The sequence below is a fragment of the Pristis pectinata genome, chromosome 1, assembly GCF_009764475.1.
Source record: "Pristis pectinata isolate sPriPec2 chromosome 1, sPriPec2.1.pri, whole genome shotgun sequence".
Classification (NCBI taxonomy): Eukaryota; Metazoa; Chordata; class Chondrichthyes; order Rhinopristiformes; family Pristidae; genus Pristis; species Pristis pectinata.
Window position 1 is genome coordinate 30,204,182 of NC_067405.1, and position 18,573 is coordinate 30,222,754.

General features: G+C 40.1%; 1 protein-coding gene across 1 annotated transcript in view; it reads left to right on the forward strand.

Moving 5' to 3' along the window:
- actr3 (actin related protein 3) overlaps positions 1-7,433 on the forward strand; it is a 50,017-nt gene extending 42,584 nt beyond the window's left edge. The window contains 8 exon segments of the mRNA XM_052034270.1: positions 1,526-1,530; positions 1,606-1,755; positions 1,758-1,768; positions 1,876-1,968; positions 3,425-3,512; positions 3,515-3,549; positions 4,666-4,749; positions 5,933-7,433. Coding sequence (XP_051890230.1) covers positions 1,526-1,530; positions 1,606-1,755; positions 1,758-1,768; positions 1,876-1,968; positions 3,425-3,512; positions 3,515-3,549; positions 4,666-4,749; positions 5,933-6,028 — 562 coding nt within the window. The 3' untranslated portion in view covers positions 6,029-7,433.
- Positions 7,434-18,573: the final 11,140 nt, after the last annotated feature.

Below are 18,573 nucleotides of genomic sequence, written 5' to 3' on the forward strand. Positions count from 1 at the left end.
ATTTGAAGGTGCAATACAAGGTTAATGCAGGACTCCTGGCAGTGTGGAGGAACAGAGGGATCTTGGGGTCCATGTCCATAGATCCCTCAAGTTTGCTGCGCAGGTTGATAAGGTTGTTAAGGTGGCATATGATGTGTTGGCCTTTAATAGTTGGGAAATTGAGTTCAAAAGCTGCAAGGTAATATTGCAGCCCTCTAAAACTCCGGTTAGACCACACATGGAGTATTGTGTTCAGTTCTGGTTGCCTCATTATAGGAAGGATGTAGAAGCTTCGGAGGGTGCAGAGGAGACTTAGCAGGATGCTGCCTGGATTGGAGAGCATGTCATGAAGATAGGTTGAGTGAGCTAGGGCTCCTCTCTTTGGAGAGGAGGAGCATGAGAGGTGACTTGATAGAGGTGTACAAGATAAGAGGCATAGATCGAGTGGACAGTCGGATTTTTCCCTAGGGCGAAAAATGGCTAACAGGAGGAGTCATAATTTTAAGGTGATTGGAGGAAGGTTTATTTTCATGATGGGGGTGTGGATCGCGCAGAGGTTGGGAGGCAGATACGTTAGGGACATTTGACTCTTGAATCGGCACACGAATGATAGAAAAAATAGAGGGCTGTGTGGGAGGGAAGGGTTAGATAGATTTTAGAGTAGGATAAAATGTCAGCACAGCATTGCAGGCCAAAGGGCCTGTACTATGCTGTATTGTTCTATGTGGGATAACTTCTCAAGGCACTTGGTTATGTATTGACACAAAATTGAGAGCCACAGAAATATTAGAATAAATGTTCAAATTTTGTTCAGAGAGGCAGGCCCTTAATGGATAGCTTGTTACGGGGGTATTTAATGTAAATTAACATAAACACTTTTTTGACACCCATGATTATACTTGCTCTTGAATAAAATCTGGAGCCTAAGTGCTTTCACAAGTGGTGGCAATGTATATAGTTCTCGTGTTTTAGGCAATCTTTGTTGTTTTTCCCAAGCAACATTTCAGTCACTGAAGCAAGGGGCATTTGCTTTCATTTTTGTTGCATGCTCAGTTTGATTAAGTATTCTCTTAAATGCTAGTTGAGCTGTTGTCTTTCAGTATCTGCAACCTGAGTTCAGTGCTAACTTTGGATGCTATCTGTAGGTTTTGTTCAGCCTGTGACTACATGGGTTTCCTCCAACTACCTCAGGTTTCTCCCACATTCCAAAGATGTACAGATTGGTAGGTTATTTGGCCACTAAAAATCAGTGGAAAGTATTTGGTGGGGAATTGATGGGAATGAGGATAGACTAAAATGGGTCAAGGTGGGGTTATTGTAAATGGGTGCTTGAAGGTCAGTATGGATTCAGTGGACTGAACACCTGGTTTCCATGCTGTATCTCTCATTCTATGATTTAGCAAACTGGATATTAGCACAAACTACTAATTTTCATTTAAATTGGAATATTTTTGATAAAGATGTTGCCTCTTTACCTTGTATTTGGTATGTTCTAATGAATTAAAGCAATATGTTTAAACTTCCAAGATAAAGATTTTGGTGTCAGATATTGTAAAAAATTAACTAATTTTTGTGTACCTATTGTTTAAACTTGTAATGTTTTACTAAATTAAAGGAACGCTTCAGTTTATGTCTGCCCCGATTTGGTAAAAGAGTTCAGCAAATATGACACAGATGGTGCCAAATGGATCAAACAATATACTGGAGTCAATGCCATCTCCAAGAAAGAATTCACCATTGATGTAGGCTACGAGCGATTTTTGGGCCCTGAAATTTTCTTCACCCAGAGGTAACATTTTAAATTGTACTTGTCAAATTTGCATTGCAACTTTCACTGTTGTGCATGTGTTATTATTCTCATTAATCATTAGTAATGGACAGTGATTTTTCTTCTAGTTTGCAAATCCTGATTTCACACAGCCCATTTCAGAAGTAGTTGATGAAGTTATTCAGAACTGCCCTATTGATGTTAGACGTCCGCTCTATAAGGTAAGTGCTTCTGGTGTGTAGCATTGCTTAATTTGTGAGCTTGTATACTGATGTACAAACTTTCTGATTAAATGCTCTATGCCCAGGTGGTCAATTGCTTTGTGATCATTTAAAATGTTCTAAGTATCCGGCTGCCAGTTCTGTTTCTTTCCCTTGCATAGTCCTTCAGCGTGCTATGATATCTAGTTTTGCTCTGCATTATTTATAACTTGGGTCCAGATAAGGCTATGTCATGTAGCTATCTTCATATACTGGTTCATGAAGCAGGCCATGTGTCTCCCAGCTTGGAGGATTATCACAATTTGTATTGTCTTGCCTTTCCACTTTATCGTCTGTGAATAGGAACAATTTGAATTAAGTTTGCAAAGTCTTTCATGATGCCAGTTAGATGGGTAGTATTCCCAATGAGGCAGACAGGAGGGGGCCAGTTGAACCCTCGAGCCTAACATTTTGATAAGATTCAGTCTTGGCCTTAACATCCCTTTCCAGCTCTTTCTCCATACCCTTTGACTCCTTGTAGTTTAAATGGCTATCGATCTCCACCTTGAATATTTGCAATGCGTTTGGGGTAGAGATTTGCAGCTTGCTGTGATTTGTGTATTTAAAAATTCCCTTTTCTCCTTCCTCCTCCCCCCCTCCCCCCCCATGATCTTTTTCAGATCCAAGTTTCTTGCCTTCAAACAGAATCTGAAATTCTGGCCATGCTATGATTACTCTATCATCCAACTCTCCAACTCAGTTCTTTGATCCTGATGTATTCTTAAAAACTCAATTTTACTCTTAACTAGTTTGCAATCTAAATACAAATCTGATCTTCTGTTCTGAGGTAGATACCGTGTCCTTGGGAACTTGGTGCCTTAATCACTTTAAGCCTGACAAAATCATCCATGTCGACTTATTATCTAGAGCAGTTTCTCAGACCACGTTGCTTGTTTTTCCATGTTATATTAAATGCATAGTATCCTTCACAGTTCCCACTTTTTGAAAAGATTTCTGATATTGAAATTCTCAAATAAGTTTACTGATATGCTTTCCATCCACAATTAAATGGCTCCTAACTGGAGTGGACCTATCAGGAGTTCTAGATCTATCTTGTCCACCGTGTGCATTATCTCTCTCCATGTCTATTAGCTTGGAGGGTTTTTCCAATACATCTTGTATTTTCATTTTTTTTCTCTTACGGATCTATAATTTCTTTGCACTTGCATTCATATTTCCAGGATTTGTCTGATATTTACAATTCTCTTTAACCATGCTTTCTGAATTTTCATCCTTTTGGAATTTTGTGTGATGTTTAAAAATTCATGTATTCTAATTTTTTCTTCAAGGCTAGGGAAGAATTGCTCAGCGGTGAAACTGGCTACTTCAGAATTTTAATGTGAACTTTGTAATTTCTAACCAGGTGATTCATAAGACTAAAGTTCTGCAGATCAAGCTTAATGAATTTTGTTTTCAGAATGTTGTCCTCTCTGGTGGCTCAACCATGTTTAGAGACTTTGGACGTCGTTTACAACGAGACCTAAAGAGGACAGTAGATGCCAGACTCAACTTAGTGAAGAATTGAGTGGTGGAAAACTGAAGGTTTGTACTTTTTGATAAATTGTCAAAATGACATATCCAAAATGTGTAAAAATTAATACTTGCCATATTTTATTAAAACTTTGATTTTCTTTTGAAATTTAAAATCTCTATACTTTTCCTGTAGCTTATTTTTGATTAGCCAAGTTGTGTAGTCCAATTAAGTTCGTTTCAATAAGTTAAAATTGAAGCACATTCCCAGTGTCAGAACACTTCTGGATTGGCAGGTTTGAGTTCAAGCTCTATTTCAGAGCTGCTCTGAATCAAGCTGATCAAATACTGACTATTTGATAAGTCGCTTTGTAAATAGCAATTTACTTCCAGACCAGGAAAACCTTATTCAAAACTGCATCAGAGTTTTTCAGAATAGACTTTGAAATGTGGATGGGGTAGCGTGTTTCCTTGTTACAGTTGTATCTTAAGATCACTGCCTCTGACTTTAAGATCAGAAAGGAAGTAGGTCTACTGTGCAACTCTTACCTATGATGCATTCATTATTTCTCAGTTGCTCATAACTAACTAGTAAACCCATCAGGTTTTTCAGAGATATGAGAGATTGCAGATGCTGGACCCACAGGATTTTTGGCTTTATAGGTAGGCCATTTCACATGCCATATTATTTCTGATTTGTTGCTCGCAATGAGTTGTGCTCAACTATGATTTCACATGAATGCAACCAACCTGACAGTAGGAATACATGATTTTATTTTTTGTTTCCTGATTGGTTTTTGTTGCGGATGCTGGGGTTATGATAAATTGATTTTGTCTCAGATACTTCATGACACTGCTATTAACCTGTTGCCTTAAAATACATGTACTTTAGGGATGCATTTGGCTAGAAGAAACAAATATCCTGGTAGGATCTTAAGGCTAAGGGAAATGTATATTTGTATACCTGGCAGAAATGAGTGTTGTTCATGCATAACAAAACTTGATTATTGTAAAAACAAAAGATTTGTTTTTATTTGTGATTGCTTTTCAGCAGAATCTGAACATTTTTCTCCTAGATTAATAGGTTTAGTAATTGGTCTCCACAGCAGTAAAACTAGAAATCTCAATTTAACTTCCTAAGAATTTTATTTTAAGAATAATGTTACAGGTATTTGTTTCATTTTGTAGCCTAAACCAATTGATGTTCAAGTGATCACGCACCACATGCAAAGATATGCAGTTTGGTTTGGAGGGTCAATGCTAGCATCCACTGTGAGTAAACATTTTTGTTAAATTTGCCTATTTCACAATTATAAGATTGAGATATTCATCATTAGTTTTTTTTTGCCTTTGAGTAATTGGTAGACAAAAAGGTATTATACTGAAATTTGGTTTCTCTTGTGCTCAGTTTGCTTTAAGACATAGATGACTTATTTTAACATGAGTGTCATATTTTGCTGCATTTTTAATCAAATATGAATTGTGCACAAATTCATTCACACCATTTAGGAGTTGTAAGCCTTGGTGTTATGTAGCATCTAATAGACAATGTAATCAATACAACTAAGTCCCCTATTTGCAAGGGATGGGGAGGGAGACATGGAATAACAAAAATGAAAACCTCCAAGGCCACTGGCAATGACACTTAACGCTGAAGTGATGTTCGGTGGTCAATCTGTCTATGGATTTAAGCTCTTTGACTCCAACTCCAATTGCATATTAAACTGGTGATATTTCACCATGTGCCAACATAAGACATCAAATGCAGTTCTCATGGCAAATGGGCTTCACTGGACACTTCTCTGAACCAATTCATTACATTTATCAGCACTTGTAGTAACACTGGCTGACCTCACGAGTTTGTGGCTCTGCAGTGTGGGGAGTTAGCTGATAATGTACTTGTGTATACCAAAACACTTCCCACGCTGAAAATCTGAAATAGAAAAATTGTTGGGAATATCCTCGGTCAAGCATAATGCTCAGGTCTCAAAGTATGTTGCTCTGGGAGTCCAATTTTATCTTTGCCTGATCTGGAACAGCAGTTAGTGCAACTACTGCACAGCTCAAGCAACCTGGGTTCAATCATGACTGAGAGTGCTGTCCTTCTCCCTGTGACTAAGTAGAACTTCGGGGAAATCTATTTCCTCTTGTATCCTAAGAGACACTGGTAGGTTAATTAGTTTATTGTACCTCATACTAGGTTAAACTTAAGTCTCTCTGCTAGTCATTGAAGCATCTGTTAAACTCCATACCTCTTCAAGGCCACCTAATTGGATTTTTATATTTTAATGCTCAATTCTGGATACAGACCTACACCTTTTCATGGTACAAAAGTATTCAAGGAACTGCAGGAATACATTGATAAGCTTTGCATTAGGCTATATTACTCTATACTGTATATTCAGTAGTTTTTCTTTTCTGCAGCTTTAATCTGAAAAATTATTTTTGTCTACAGCCGGAGTTCTACCAGGTATGCCACACCAAAAAAGATTATGAGGAGATTGGCCCCAGCATTTGTCGCCACAATCCTGTCTTTGGAGTCATGTCTTAAGGCTGATCTCAATATTCTAAGGGCTGAGGGGAAGCCTTGCTTTTGGGGGCCTGTTGGGTCTGGATGACTGGTGTTGTTGTTTAAAAATGGCTTGATTTTTAAAAACAGTATGTGTTGGCAAACTTAAACAATTGAGTGTCTTAAAATGGGCTAAATTGTGTTAAGCCAAAATATGAACAATTTTTCTTTATTAAACATTTTGGACTAATTTGTAAGAAAATTCTATAATGGTTTTAGATCAGATTATGCCCTAAAATGATGCATATGATGGGAACTCCAAGACTTGTAGGATTTGAATGAGATTGGAACGTCAGCTCTACCATACTTCAATTGTACCCACTGTGTACAATACAAGAAGCTTGTTTATATTTCGTACTGATTTTTTTTATACATCAGGTGGGGAAAATGAAAAAAAATAGGTAATCTATAAAGTGAAATAATGGCAAAAAAAATAATACTTGGTAAGAGTATATGAAGGTACTGATCAATAGGAGTTGCACAAATAATCAAATCTCTAACATAAAAACGAAATGAGAAGTTAATTTCTCACAAGTGAACCAGGAACGTACTTAAACTAAGAAGCTTTTTGCCCAAGGATGGAATGTTGTGACTGTTTAGTGTAGCTTGTTGATGTCTGTATATGAGTTGGGTATAATTAACATACCAACATTCATCAAGTACTGTGCAGACTGAAACTTTCCCAACAGGAATTCTAGCACTAACTATTGGAAGGAATAAATTGTTCCTTTTCCTCTTCTCTCGTTTTTAAATTGAGGTTTTATTTGTGTATAGTTCTGGTTTATCCATTCTCTTCTAATGAGAAGAAAATTCTCAAGCCTAAAAATTATATCTGCATCAAATAGGCTCAAATGGTTTGTACAAGTCATGTGACTTTGGTTATTTGTGACTCCAGTCTGTTCCCAAAAGAATAATGAACTGTATTTCCCATAAAAAAAATATGGCTAACTCCGCAAGTGCTTTGGGAACCATTTCTTACTCAAACTAACAGATGCCTGCTAGTGCTTTCTGAATACCGAATGCATTTTCTTTGTTTCTTGCTGCAAAAAAAAAGACTGTTGGACCAGTATTGTAGTTCTAGAGCCTCATTTTGATTTAAACCAAATAATCTAATCAAAGTGTGTACTTAAAGCCTTGCACCATTCCAATAAAGGCACAAAATTCTTTTTAAATGTTTTGACTGTGACTAGTTAATTAAAGATGAAAACCTTGTACTTGCACCTCTTCAACCAGGAGAAATGGACTCTTAGATTTATGGGGATTTTTTAACTTAGAGGTGAAGTCCTCATCAACATAACCACTCTTTACAGTCAACCTTTACTCTGCATTGTGCAGCTTATTTCATTTGACCAGATATCCAGATTAAATTTGTACCATGCTTGGCGACCCCCTCTCTCAGGGTGTTCAACTTAGTGATTTTTTTTTCTTTTCCCTTTACTTGATCATTTGATTTTGAAAAGTCATATTAGCTCTAAACTTCAACAGTGAAAGCAAGCTTAGTTAAAGAATAAAAGAACTGCAACAATGACAGAATATAGATGTTTTTAAGAATTGTATTCACCTCTTTTCAGTGAGTAAAAATTACATGTACATTTTTGTACTAAACTAACATTATTGTAGTGGTCCTTTTTATTGCATTTATTAAAACAATTTAAGCAGTCCAGACAGATGCCAATTTGAATGAGCCACGCTAAGGCCATTTGATATGCTCTGTTGAGAGGATACAGATGTATAATTTTATTTTGACACATAGGCATGTGGGTAAACATTGATCAGAGTAAAGCTAGTGTCTGAGTGACCAAAATATTTTTGATTACTATATATGCTCTTTATGACATAATCCTGTAACTTGGGTTTAAATCTAACAACTGGATCTTCCTTATGGTTATTCATCTGTCCTGCACATTGCCATCTAAATTTTATTAAGGATATCATCTGTATCACAGACCAAAGCAGCAGGCTGGCAACCATTTCCAAGACTTGTGTATATTTTGGGAATGTGAATGAAACAGTGCTGATGGATGGGAAAACTCTGGGAATGCTTGAACTGATATTTTGGCCATGGATGGTTCCAATGTTTTGATACATTTTAGTCTGATTTGAACTCCAGTAACATTGGAAGGAATCGATAACATACTATTGTGTTCTTCCCAAAAATGACTGAATGTCTACCTGATGCAATATTAACTCAATTACTTCCTCAAATAGTTGGTGAAAGTAATATTAATTACTGAAATCATTTATTTCTGGTGGTAAAGTGAACAAGGAATGTAACTACCTTTTAATGCTTAGTGGCTTGGTGTTGCAAATTAACCTTTTAAGTGGTGCAATGATTTGACATTCATTTGACATGCCACCAGAGAGGGTTTAATCTATATTGGCAGGGGGATGGGACTTGAACGAAGTCAGTGAGAAGACTGGTATGTTGCAGCAGCCAAAGGGTGTAAGCCTAGCAATCAGGATAGCCATGTTTACAGTGAAAGGGCAGATAGGACCACTGTTTTAAATTGCATCTATTTCAATGGACAAAGCTTAATGGCTAAAACACAAACTGAGGGCATGGATTGCCTCTAGGGACTGGGATATTGTAGCTATAACAAATGTGGCTGAGAGAAGGCAGGACTGGCAGCTCAACGTTCCAGGATATCAATGCTGTGTGACAGAGGAGCAGGTAAGGGGGGGGTGGGTGGGAGGGAAATATTGTTTTTGATAAGGGAGGACTTGACAACAACAGTGCTTAGGTAAGACAAGATAATTATTTATTAGTCACATGTACATCAAAATTGAGGGATCATCTAACAAGGCTACTCAAGTAGAACTTAGAAATAAGAAGGGGATGGTCACCTTGGTAGGGTTATATCATAGAACACCCCCCCCCCCCCCAAATAGTCAGTGGGAACTTGAACAGATGTGTTGAGAGTGCACATACTTGTGAGAATAGTAGGGTAGTGCTAGTGGGGGACTTCAATTTTCAAGTATTGACAGGGCCACCCAGAGTGCAAAGGGCTTGGATGGGGCAGAATTTCCTCTTGGGGAATGAGGTGGGCCAAGTAACTGAAGTGGCAGTTGGTAAGCACTTTGGGTCCAGTGACCAGAATTCTATTGGTTTTAAAATAGTTATGGGCAAAAAGATAGAATAGGTCCACAGGTTAAAGTCTGGAGTAGGGCAAACTTTGAGGGCATTTGGCAGGATCCAGCTGGGATTGACTAGGTGATTCTATTTAAAGGGCAAAGGAACAGTTGGTAAGTGAGGGGCTTTAAAGAGTCATTTCAAGAGTCCAGTTGCCAGCATGTATTGGTTTATTATTATTGTCACTTGTACTGAGGTACAGTGAAAAAGCTTGTCTTACGTATGATCGTCCAGGTCAATTCATGTTCCTGTTAGGGTGAAGGGTAGACACATTAAGTTCAGGGAACCCTGGCTGATGAAAGAGATCAAGGCTCTGGTCAGGAAAAAAAGGAAGTGTACAAGGTTTAGGCAGCTGGGTGACAAATGAATCTCTTGATGAATATAAGTTTAAGACCAGGAGGGCAAAAAGAGGGTATGTGATGGATTTGGCTAGGCAGGGTTAAAGATAATCCCAAGAGGTTCTTCAGTTATATTAACAGTAAAAGGGTGACTAGGGAGAGACTAGATCCTCTTAAAGGTCGTTAGGGCCACGTGTGTGAAGCTGCAGGAGATGGCTGAGAATTTTAATGTCCATTTCTCCCTGGTGCTTACTAAGAATATCATGGATGCTAAAGAAATGAGGGAAATAAGTAGTGAGGTTTTGGATCATATGCTTATTGTGAGGAAGGAGGTATTTGCTGCTTTGAAGCGCATTAAGGTGGGCAAATCCCCAGGGCCTAGCCAAGTGCACCCCTGGACTCTTATAGGAGGCCAGAAAAGAGATTGCAGTGGTCCTTGCAGAGATGTTTACTTAGCCACTGTTGAAGTTCAAGAAGGGTAGCAAGGACAAGCCAGGGAACTACAGGCCAGTGAGCCTGACTCAATTGTAGGGAAGTTACTGGAGGAAATTCTGAGGGACAAGATCTACCATCATTCAGATACGTCAAGGCCTGATCAGGAATAGTCAGTATGGTTTTGTGCGTGGGACGTCATATCTGACAAATCTTTGTTTTTTTTTTAAGTAACTCCGGGTAGATGAAGGTAGGGCAATGTACGTTGGCTGATCTGGAAAGTTAAGTCACATAAGGATTTAAGTGGAGCTAGCAAAAGTGGATTCAGAATTGGCTCTGATAGGAAGCAGAGGGTGATGATTGACGGTCAATTCTCTGACTGGAGGTCTGTGATGAGTGGGGGCCCCAGGGTCAGTGTTTGGGACCTTGGTTATGCATTTTGTATGTAAATAATTTGGATATGAAATGTACATGCCATGATTAGCAAGTTTTCTGATACTAAACTAGGAGGTCTGTTGATAGTGAAGCAAGTTACAATGAATTGCAGAGAGAGATCTTGATCAATGAGGGAGATGGGGCTGAGAAATGGCAAATGGATTTCAACTTTGATAAGTGAGTGATGCATTTTGGGACATTCAAACCAGGGTAGGGCTTGTACATTTAATGGCAGGGCACTGAATGTTTTGGAACAGGGACCTGGGAGTACAAGTGCACAGTTTGTTGAAGTGTACACAAGTAGAACGAGGGTGGTGAAGGAAGGCATTTAACATGCTGGCCTTCAGGGCACTGAGTTTGGGAGTAGGGACATTATGATGCAGTTATACAAGTCATTAATGAGGCTGTACTTGGAGTATTCTGTATAGTTTTGGTCACTGTTATAGGAAAGACATTGTCAAGCTGGAGAGGGTGCAGAAGAGATTTACGAGGATGTGCTATTGAGCAATTGAAAGTTGGTGGTCAGGGGACTGGGTGTCCCTGTACACTGAAAATTTGACAGCTTCAGCAAGTGTTTGGGAAGACACGTGTTGGCTGTAACAAATGTTACGAGCCAGGTCGCTACTTGGTGAGTGTCCCTTTAGGGGCACCCGAATGGTAGAGTGTGTGGTTTTGTCTGACTGCTGTGAGTGGGAGCAAAAAGCTATAACTGGAATGATGCAAGTGTCTGAAAGCAGATTCACTGAAGTGCTGACAACTGCAGACACTGACAGAGAGAAGAGAGAGACGTGAGAGTTGGTAGCACTGACTGCCAGCCTCTGCATCTATGAGTGAAGCACAATTGTTGTGACTGTCACTTTGCAATCCATACATGGATTTTTGGAGCAATCTGTGGAGTCCACTTTATCGTTAAACCTGTACTGGAAAGCAGGTATATCTGTGGGCAGCCACATATCAAGTGTCCTCGGTGTGGCAGATACTTCGGAACAAAGTAATGGAGATCTTCAGCGATTGGGGTGTCATATTGGTTCCATCATGGAACTTGTGGAATTTGTAAACTCCTCTCCTCTACATTCTCTCCACATTTTCTCTACATTCTACTCTACCTTCTAACGTGGTTTTCAGAAGCTTTTGCTCATTGTCTTGCTTTGTGACTGACAGAACTGAACTTTGAGAACTGTTCCTAGACTGGGTGGTTTGGGAACTTGCCACACACCCACTTTTGGTTTATTTTGGTCAATGTCTGATATCTAACATTTTTCCTCGTTATTACAAGTAGTTATTAATAAATAGATTCTAACATTTAAACATGGCTTGTTGTGTTTCTGTTGTTGCTGGTATGTAACATAGAAAATGTTGGAAGCATCAGCAGGTCAGCCAGCATCTTTGGACTGAAAGAGCTGACATTTTAAGACATGGAACTTTCCATCAAACTGAGAAAGTGTGTTTAAGTTTGCAGATGTGGGAAGGGCTAATGAAAATAAGGAGTGTCATTGATAGGGTGCAGACCAAAGCTGTTTCTTTTGAAAACTGGCAAAGGAAAAAGCAAAATTTTGAAACAAAGGTACAACCATAGGTAAAGAGGAAGGTAGGAAAGGGGGTAATTACCCAAAATGGTTAAATTCAATATCAAGTATTGAGGGCTGCAATGTGCCACAGATGGGCAATGGAGTGCTGTTCCTTGGGCTTGCATTGTAACTTTTCATAATGCCATGCTGGCCACTATTTTAAGAAGGTTTGAGTACAAGATGAGAGGCACCTTCAATTAATAGAACCTTGGTGTGCCCACATCTGGTCTCCGTTCCCTCTTAAAATCATCCCAACCACCCCCCCCCCCAAGCATAAAATTGCCAAAAGATTGAGCGCAGGAAAGATCAAATTAATTCCTGGATAATGAGTTTGTTCCATGAGGACAATTAAACAGAGATTGGGCCACTGTTCTTGGGTTTAGAAGAATGAGAGGTGATCTCATTGAAAGGTTTTGGAGAGACTTGGCAGGGGAGATGACTCGATGTTTACAATGTCTGGGGAGTCTCAAACCAATGGTAACAGACTCAAAATAAGGGGTTGATCAATTGGAACTAACCCTTCTTCATTCAAAGGGTAGTGCATCTTTTGGAATTCTCTACCCAATTAATTTGTATGCAGCCTGTTGTATATAAAATCCCTGTAATTGAAATAAGGCAAACCCCCTTTACTATCAGGCAGTTGTCACCATATGTGAAAGCATGTCTCTACTGAGATGTGGAATCCTTGCTATTTAATGATTCATGATGATCAGACCTCATGGTGAAATAACAACCCTCCCTCTTCTGACTACAACATTCAACTGTGCTAGATTGCCCTTGGTTCCCATGCTCCATGCAGTGCAATAGTAATCCAGAAACCTGGAGTAATTTCAGTGACTTCAAATCCCACCAGAGGAGCTGGTGAATTTAAATTCAGTTAGTCCTGGGTGTTTGTTTGTTAATCAAGGAGGTTGTCTCAATAATGCCAACTATTTAACCAGTTTGCCAGGGCTGTACTGAACAATTATCTGGAGTAGTGGGTAGTAATCATTGTCGTTATTCTCATGTTTCTGCCCATCATTTCCTTGTTTTTTTTCTCTCTGATACGATTACCCAAGGTCTTCCTTTTGAGTTCTGCTGGACAAATGATCTATGTTGGGGTATGTGGACCCTTTTCAAGTTGTATGTCCATGCATACTATTGTACTAGCGCACAGCTACTAAGCATGAGCAGTGAAATCAAATGACATGTGGCCAACTTAACACTGAAGGTGAGTTGAGGCTAGCTTCAGTTTTTCGTTGAAGAACTGGATCCTATATGGTATGCTGTCAGAGGTTCAATGTCTCTAACTTCCCATCATTACTGATTGCTCCCAACCACTGCTTTCCTCTGCGATTGTCTGCTCTGATCCTATCACCACACCCCAATGCCTTCATTCCAGTGATCATGTAGCCCTCCCCTACCTTAAATATACTCCACTACTGCCATCCTTTGCAAATTCCAGTCTCTGCAATGGCAGAAAAGTCAAGCTAAGAATTACTGTGGACCACAGCATGACATCTGACACGAGTTTTGTCCCAAATTATTTTGCAGACAGTAGAAATGCACCAATTAGGAGCAGAAGTAAGCCACCCAGCCCCTCAAGCTTGTTCCACTGTGGCTGATTTGATTGCAACTTCATGTTTCCATCTAGCTAGCTAACATTTTAGTCCTTTGCCTAAGAAATACCTAACTGCCTCAGCCTTCATATTCTGCCAACACTGGTCTTTCAGCAAGTGTTGAAAAAGATTTGCCACTGTAAAGGGGGAGGGAGAGGGGCGGGAGATCCTCATCTGTCATGAATAATGAACTCAATTTTAAATAGTGACCTAGAGTTCTCGATTCTTCAATGAAAGGAAAGCTCATCACATTGACCCTGTCAAGACCCTTCGGGATCTAGCATCAATTAAATCTTCTCTCTCTTAGCAGACAGGAGTAATTGTAGGAAGAGAGGCCTCTTACCTGGATTGTAGCCCAAAAGTTGGAGTAGCAAAATTTGTGTACAGATACAAACGTATTTGCATTTTGACCTTGGTATAAACCTGTCTCTGTTCTTTTATGTTTCTATTCTTTTGGCTGACAACATAACTAATTGTAAATTAAATGAGATTAATATACTTTCCCCGATCCTAGCATGAAACATCAACTATAATAGTGTAACTGGGCTGCAATCTACAAAGTTTAGTAATATTGGAAACAGATCAGGATGGAAGGAAGACATTTTGAAGGAACCTGTAATGAAAGTTTCAACTTGTTGTACGGAAAGTTGAAGTACTTGTCCCTGTTGGGAATCGCAAGTGGTACTGTATATCTTGCTGAAACAAGCAATAGCAGAAGACTTTGGGTCATTGCTTATCGACTCAAATATCCCCAAAAGCTCATTTGATACCTATCAATAATACTTTGTCAGTTTAAGAGCTGTATAAAATCTTTAAATGCTTGGATTATAACCAGTGACTTTCAAGTCTCTTTAAAGAGCTCCTAAAGCACTCTGGCTGGTGCCTCTTAAAAGTACTGGATGCAGTTTGTTCAGAGCAAGCAAACGCCAACATGCTTTTTAAAATAAAGCATTTGTTTTGGTGATGTTACTTAAGGGATGAATATTGGGCTGGGCATAGCTCCTATGTTGTTAATGTAGAACAGTGCAGCACAGGAACAGGTCCTTCAGCCCATGAAGTTGTGCTGAACTAATTAAGCTAATGACACCTAACCCCATCTGCCTGCGTATGGTCCATATCCCTGCATTCTCTGCATATCCATGTGCCTATCTAAGAATCTCTATCATATCTGCCTCCACCACCACCCTCGGCAGCACACTCCAGGCACCCACCATTTTCTGTGTTTTTAAAAAAACACTTGCCCCACACATGAACTTCCCCTCTCACCTTTAATGCATGCCCTCCAGTATTAGATATTTTGACCACGGGGTAAAAGATACTGGTGTATCTGATAGTGCCAGATCTTTGTGTATATTTGAGGGAGCAAATGCAGGCTCGTTTTAATGTGCTGTCTGAAACTTCAGAAAGCTGCACTCCCTCAGGACTGCTCCAGAGTGCCTGCCTAGATTTATGTACTCAAGTCCCAAGTGGAAAACCCACATAGCAAAATGGCCCTTCTAAGCTCACCTTTTACATTCCTGGAAAAGAGAGTTAATCCAAAAGTAAATTCTGCAATATGGGAATCTAAAATAAAAGCAGAAATTATCACAAATAGTCCAGTGATTCAGGGGACACCTGTAAAGAGAAAGAAACAAAGTTAATGTTTCAAGATCTATATTCTGATGAGAGGTAATTGACCTGAAGTATTATCTTGGTCTCTCTACAGATGCTGTTTGAACTATTGAATATATCTAGCATTTTCCACTTTTATTTCAGAAAAGGGTTAATCCTTCAATTCTAGAGAAGCTTAAAGGACTTAAAAAAAAGTGAAACAAAGAACTTAAAAAAGGACTGCAGATGCTGGAATCTGGATGAAAAAAAACAACAAGATGCTGGAGGAACTCAGCAGGACAGGCAGCATCCATGGAGAAAAGCAGATAGTCAACGTTTTGGGTCAGGACCCTTCTTCAGGACTGAAGATAGGAAAATGGGAAGCCCAATATTTGGGGCGGGGGGAACAGCATGATAGGTGGACAAAAGAGGGGAGGTGGGGTGGGCACAAGTGAGCTCCACTGAGCTTGTATCTTCATACCTGGACACTATTCTGACACCCTGGTCCAATCCCTTCCCACCTACATCTGTGACACCTCACATGCTCTCCAACTCTTCCATAACTTTTAAGTTTTCTGGCATGCACAACCTCATCTTCACCATGGAGGTCCAGTCCTTCTATACCTCCGTTCCCCATTGTGATGGCCTCACCACCCTCTGCTTCTTTCTCGACCAGACAGAACCAGTTCCCTTTCACTAACATTCTCCTCTGCCTGGCTGAACTTGTCCTCACCTTAAACAACTTTTCTTTCGATTCCTCTCACTTTCCATTGTACAAGGGTGTAGCCATGAACTCCAGCTATGCCTGCCTTTTCATTGGCTACATTGAACAGTCTCTGTTCCAAGCCTACTCTGGCCCCACCCTCAACTCTTTCTCCGCTATATCGACGACTGCATCGGTGCCACCTCCTGCATCTGTGTGGAATTCGACAGTTTTCATAAATTTTGCCACTAATTTTCACCCGGCTCTCCAGTTCACCGGTCCATCCAGGGAGCTAAACAGTCCTTTCAGGTGAGGCAGAGATTTACCTGCACCTCCCCTAACATCTACTGCATTCGGTGCTCCAAGTGTGGCCTCCTCTACGTTGGTGAGACCAAACACGGACTAGGTGACCGTTTCGTAGAACACCTATGCTCCGTCTGTAACAGCGATCTGCATCTCCCTGTTGCCAGTCACATGAACTCCCCCTCCCTCTCCGTCACTGGTATGTCAGTCCTCGTCCTCGGCCTCCTCCACTGCCAGGAGAAATCCAAATGCAAACTGGAGGAACAACACCTCATTTTTTGTCTTGGGACCTTGCATCCTAACAAGATGATGATCAAATTCTCCCACTTTAAGTAAACCAACTGCCCTGCACCCCTCCCCCACCCACCTTGCCTCTTCTTTTCTTCCCTTTCCTAGCCTACCTCTCTTTTCTCTCCTCACCATTTTCCTCTCCTCCCATCCCCCATGCCGCCTGCTTCCTTCCCTTTGATCCATCCCCGGTGGATCTGCTCTCCCCTCCTCCCCTGCACCTGCCTATCACTATCTCTTACCTGCTCTATCACTACCTTGTGCCCACCCCACCTTCCCTCTTTTGTCCACCTATCACTGCTCTGTTTCCCCCCCCCCCCCCCATATATTGGGCTTCCCCTTTTCCTATCTTCAATCCAGAAGAAGGGTCCTGACCCGAAACATTGACTGTCTGCTTTTCTCCGTGGATGCTGCCTGACCTGCTGAGTTCCTCCAGCATCTTGATTTTTCATCTTATAGGACTTAAGTTATGTTCCAGAAAAACATTACTAGTAAACATTCAGTTTTACCATTAGCTGGTCCTGTCAATAGGGAATTAAGTTGCTGAATCTGGGGAAAGTAAAAATAAAATAACCAGCAAGAGAATCACAAACATTGAAATTGGGAAATAATTTGCTGGGTCTGGTTTGCAAATGCCTCCAATTCTGAACAGAACAACCACCAGCATCTGGATTTTCAAATGGGAGCAAACCCAGAACTAGGAAGGTTGTATTCACTGCGGAGCACCGATGTGCTGAGGTCTCCCAATACTTACACTGAGGAATTGCTTTGTATGTTTAGATGTCTTATTATAAATTATTGCTTTCAAATTAATTTTAATCATTTTAAAATGCTTTTGAATGTCAGAGGTGTTAAAATTATTTGAAACTTTCCTCAATTTCAACAGCTGGCAAAGCAAGAGCAGGGTTTTGCCGATGTCAAAGCTTACAGGGGTGTCGCAGAGCAGATCTCCTGTCAAGTGAGGCATTGGAGGCCAAGTTGCACCTTCTATCATGGATTCATGGATGTTTTTGTAAGGTATTGCAGCCCACCCCTGCCCCCCCTCCCCCCCCCCCATCACAATCAGACCAAAATATAGGCATGGCAAGGGAACAGGTGGTGGGGTCCAAGTTAATTTCATTCAGCTCTTACAATCCTTTTTATGTATAATATAGAAAAAGAAGAATATAATTGCTAAATAGAATCCTGTTCTTAAGTTAACAAAACTCTGTTCGTTAGGATCATTTAATGCAGTTAGGACTCATTGAGGGGTCAGCGGTGGAAAGGGTGAGCAGCTTCAAGTTCCTGGGCGTCAACATCTCGGAGGATCTATCCTAGGCCCAACACATTGATGCAGTCATGAAGAAGGCATGCCAATGGCTTTACCTTGTTAGGAGTTTGAGGAGATTTGGTATGTCACCAAAGACTCTTGCAAATTTCTATAGATATACAGTAGAGAGCATTCTGACTTGTTGCATCACTGCCTGGTATGGAGGCTCCAATGTACAGGATTGCAAGAGGCTGCAGAGGGTTCTAGACTCAGCCAGCTCCATCACGGGCACAACCCTTCTCACCACCGAGGATATCTTCAAGAGGCAGTGCCTCAAGAAGATAGTATCCATATTAAGGACCCTCACTATCTGGGATATGTCCTCTTCACATTACTACTGTCAGAAAGGAGGTACTGGAGCCTGAAGACCCACACTCAACAATTCAGGAGCAGCTTCTTCCCCTCCATCATCAGATTTCTGAACGGTCCATGAACACTACCTCATTGTTCCTTTTTATTTTGCACTATTTATTTATCTTGCAGTTTATAGCTTTTCATGTCTTTGCATTGCTGCTGCAAAATAACAAATTTCATGTCATATAAGACAGTGATAATAAACCTGGTTCTGATTCTGATTTGACATAATGAATGACAATTCAGTCGTAATCTTGTTTTGAGACAACTGAGACAATGTTTAAAAAAACGTTATACACCTAAAGGAAATGTCTTTTCCATCTGAGGATATTTGAAAATGCCATTACAGCAACAAAGTTTAGTATTTTACATTATTGTTAAACCATTTTTAACATTTATATCCTTTATTGGTGAGGTAAATAACAACGTGATCTATATTAGTTAAGGTATTGATGTTGGCCAAACTATTAGAGAACTTC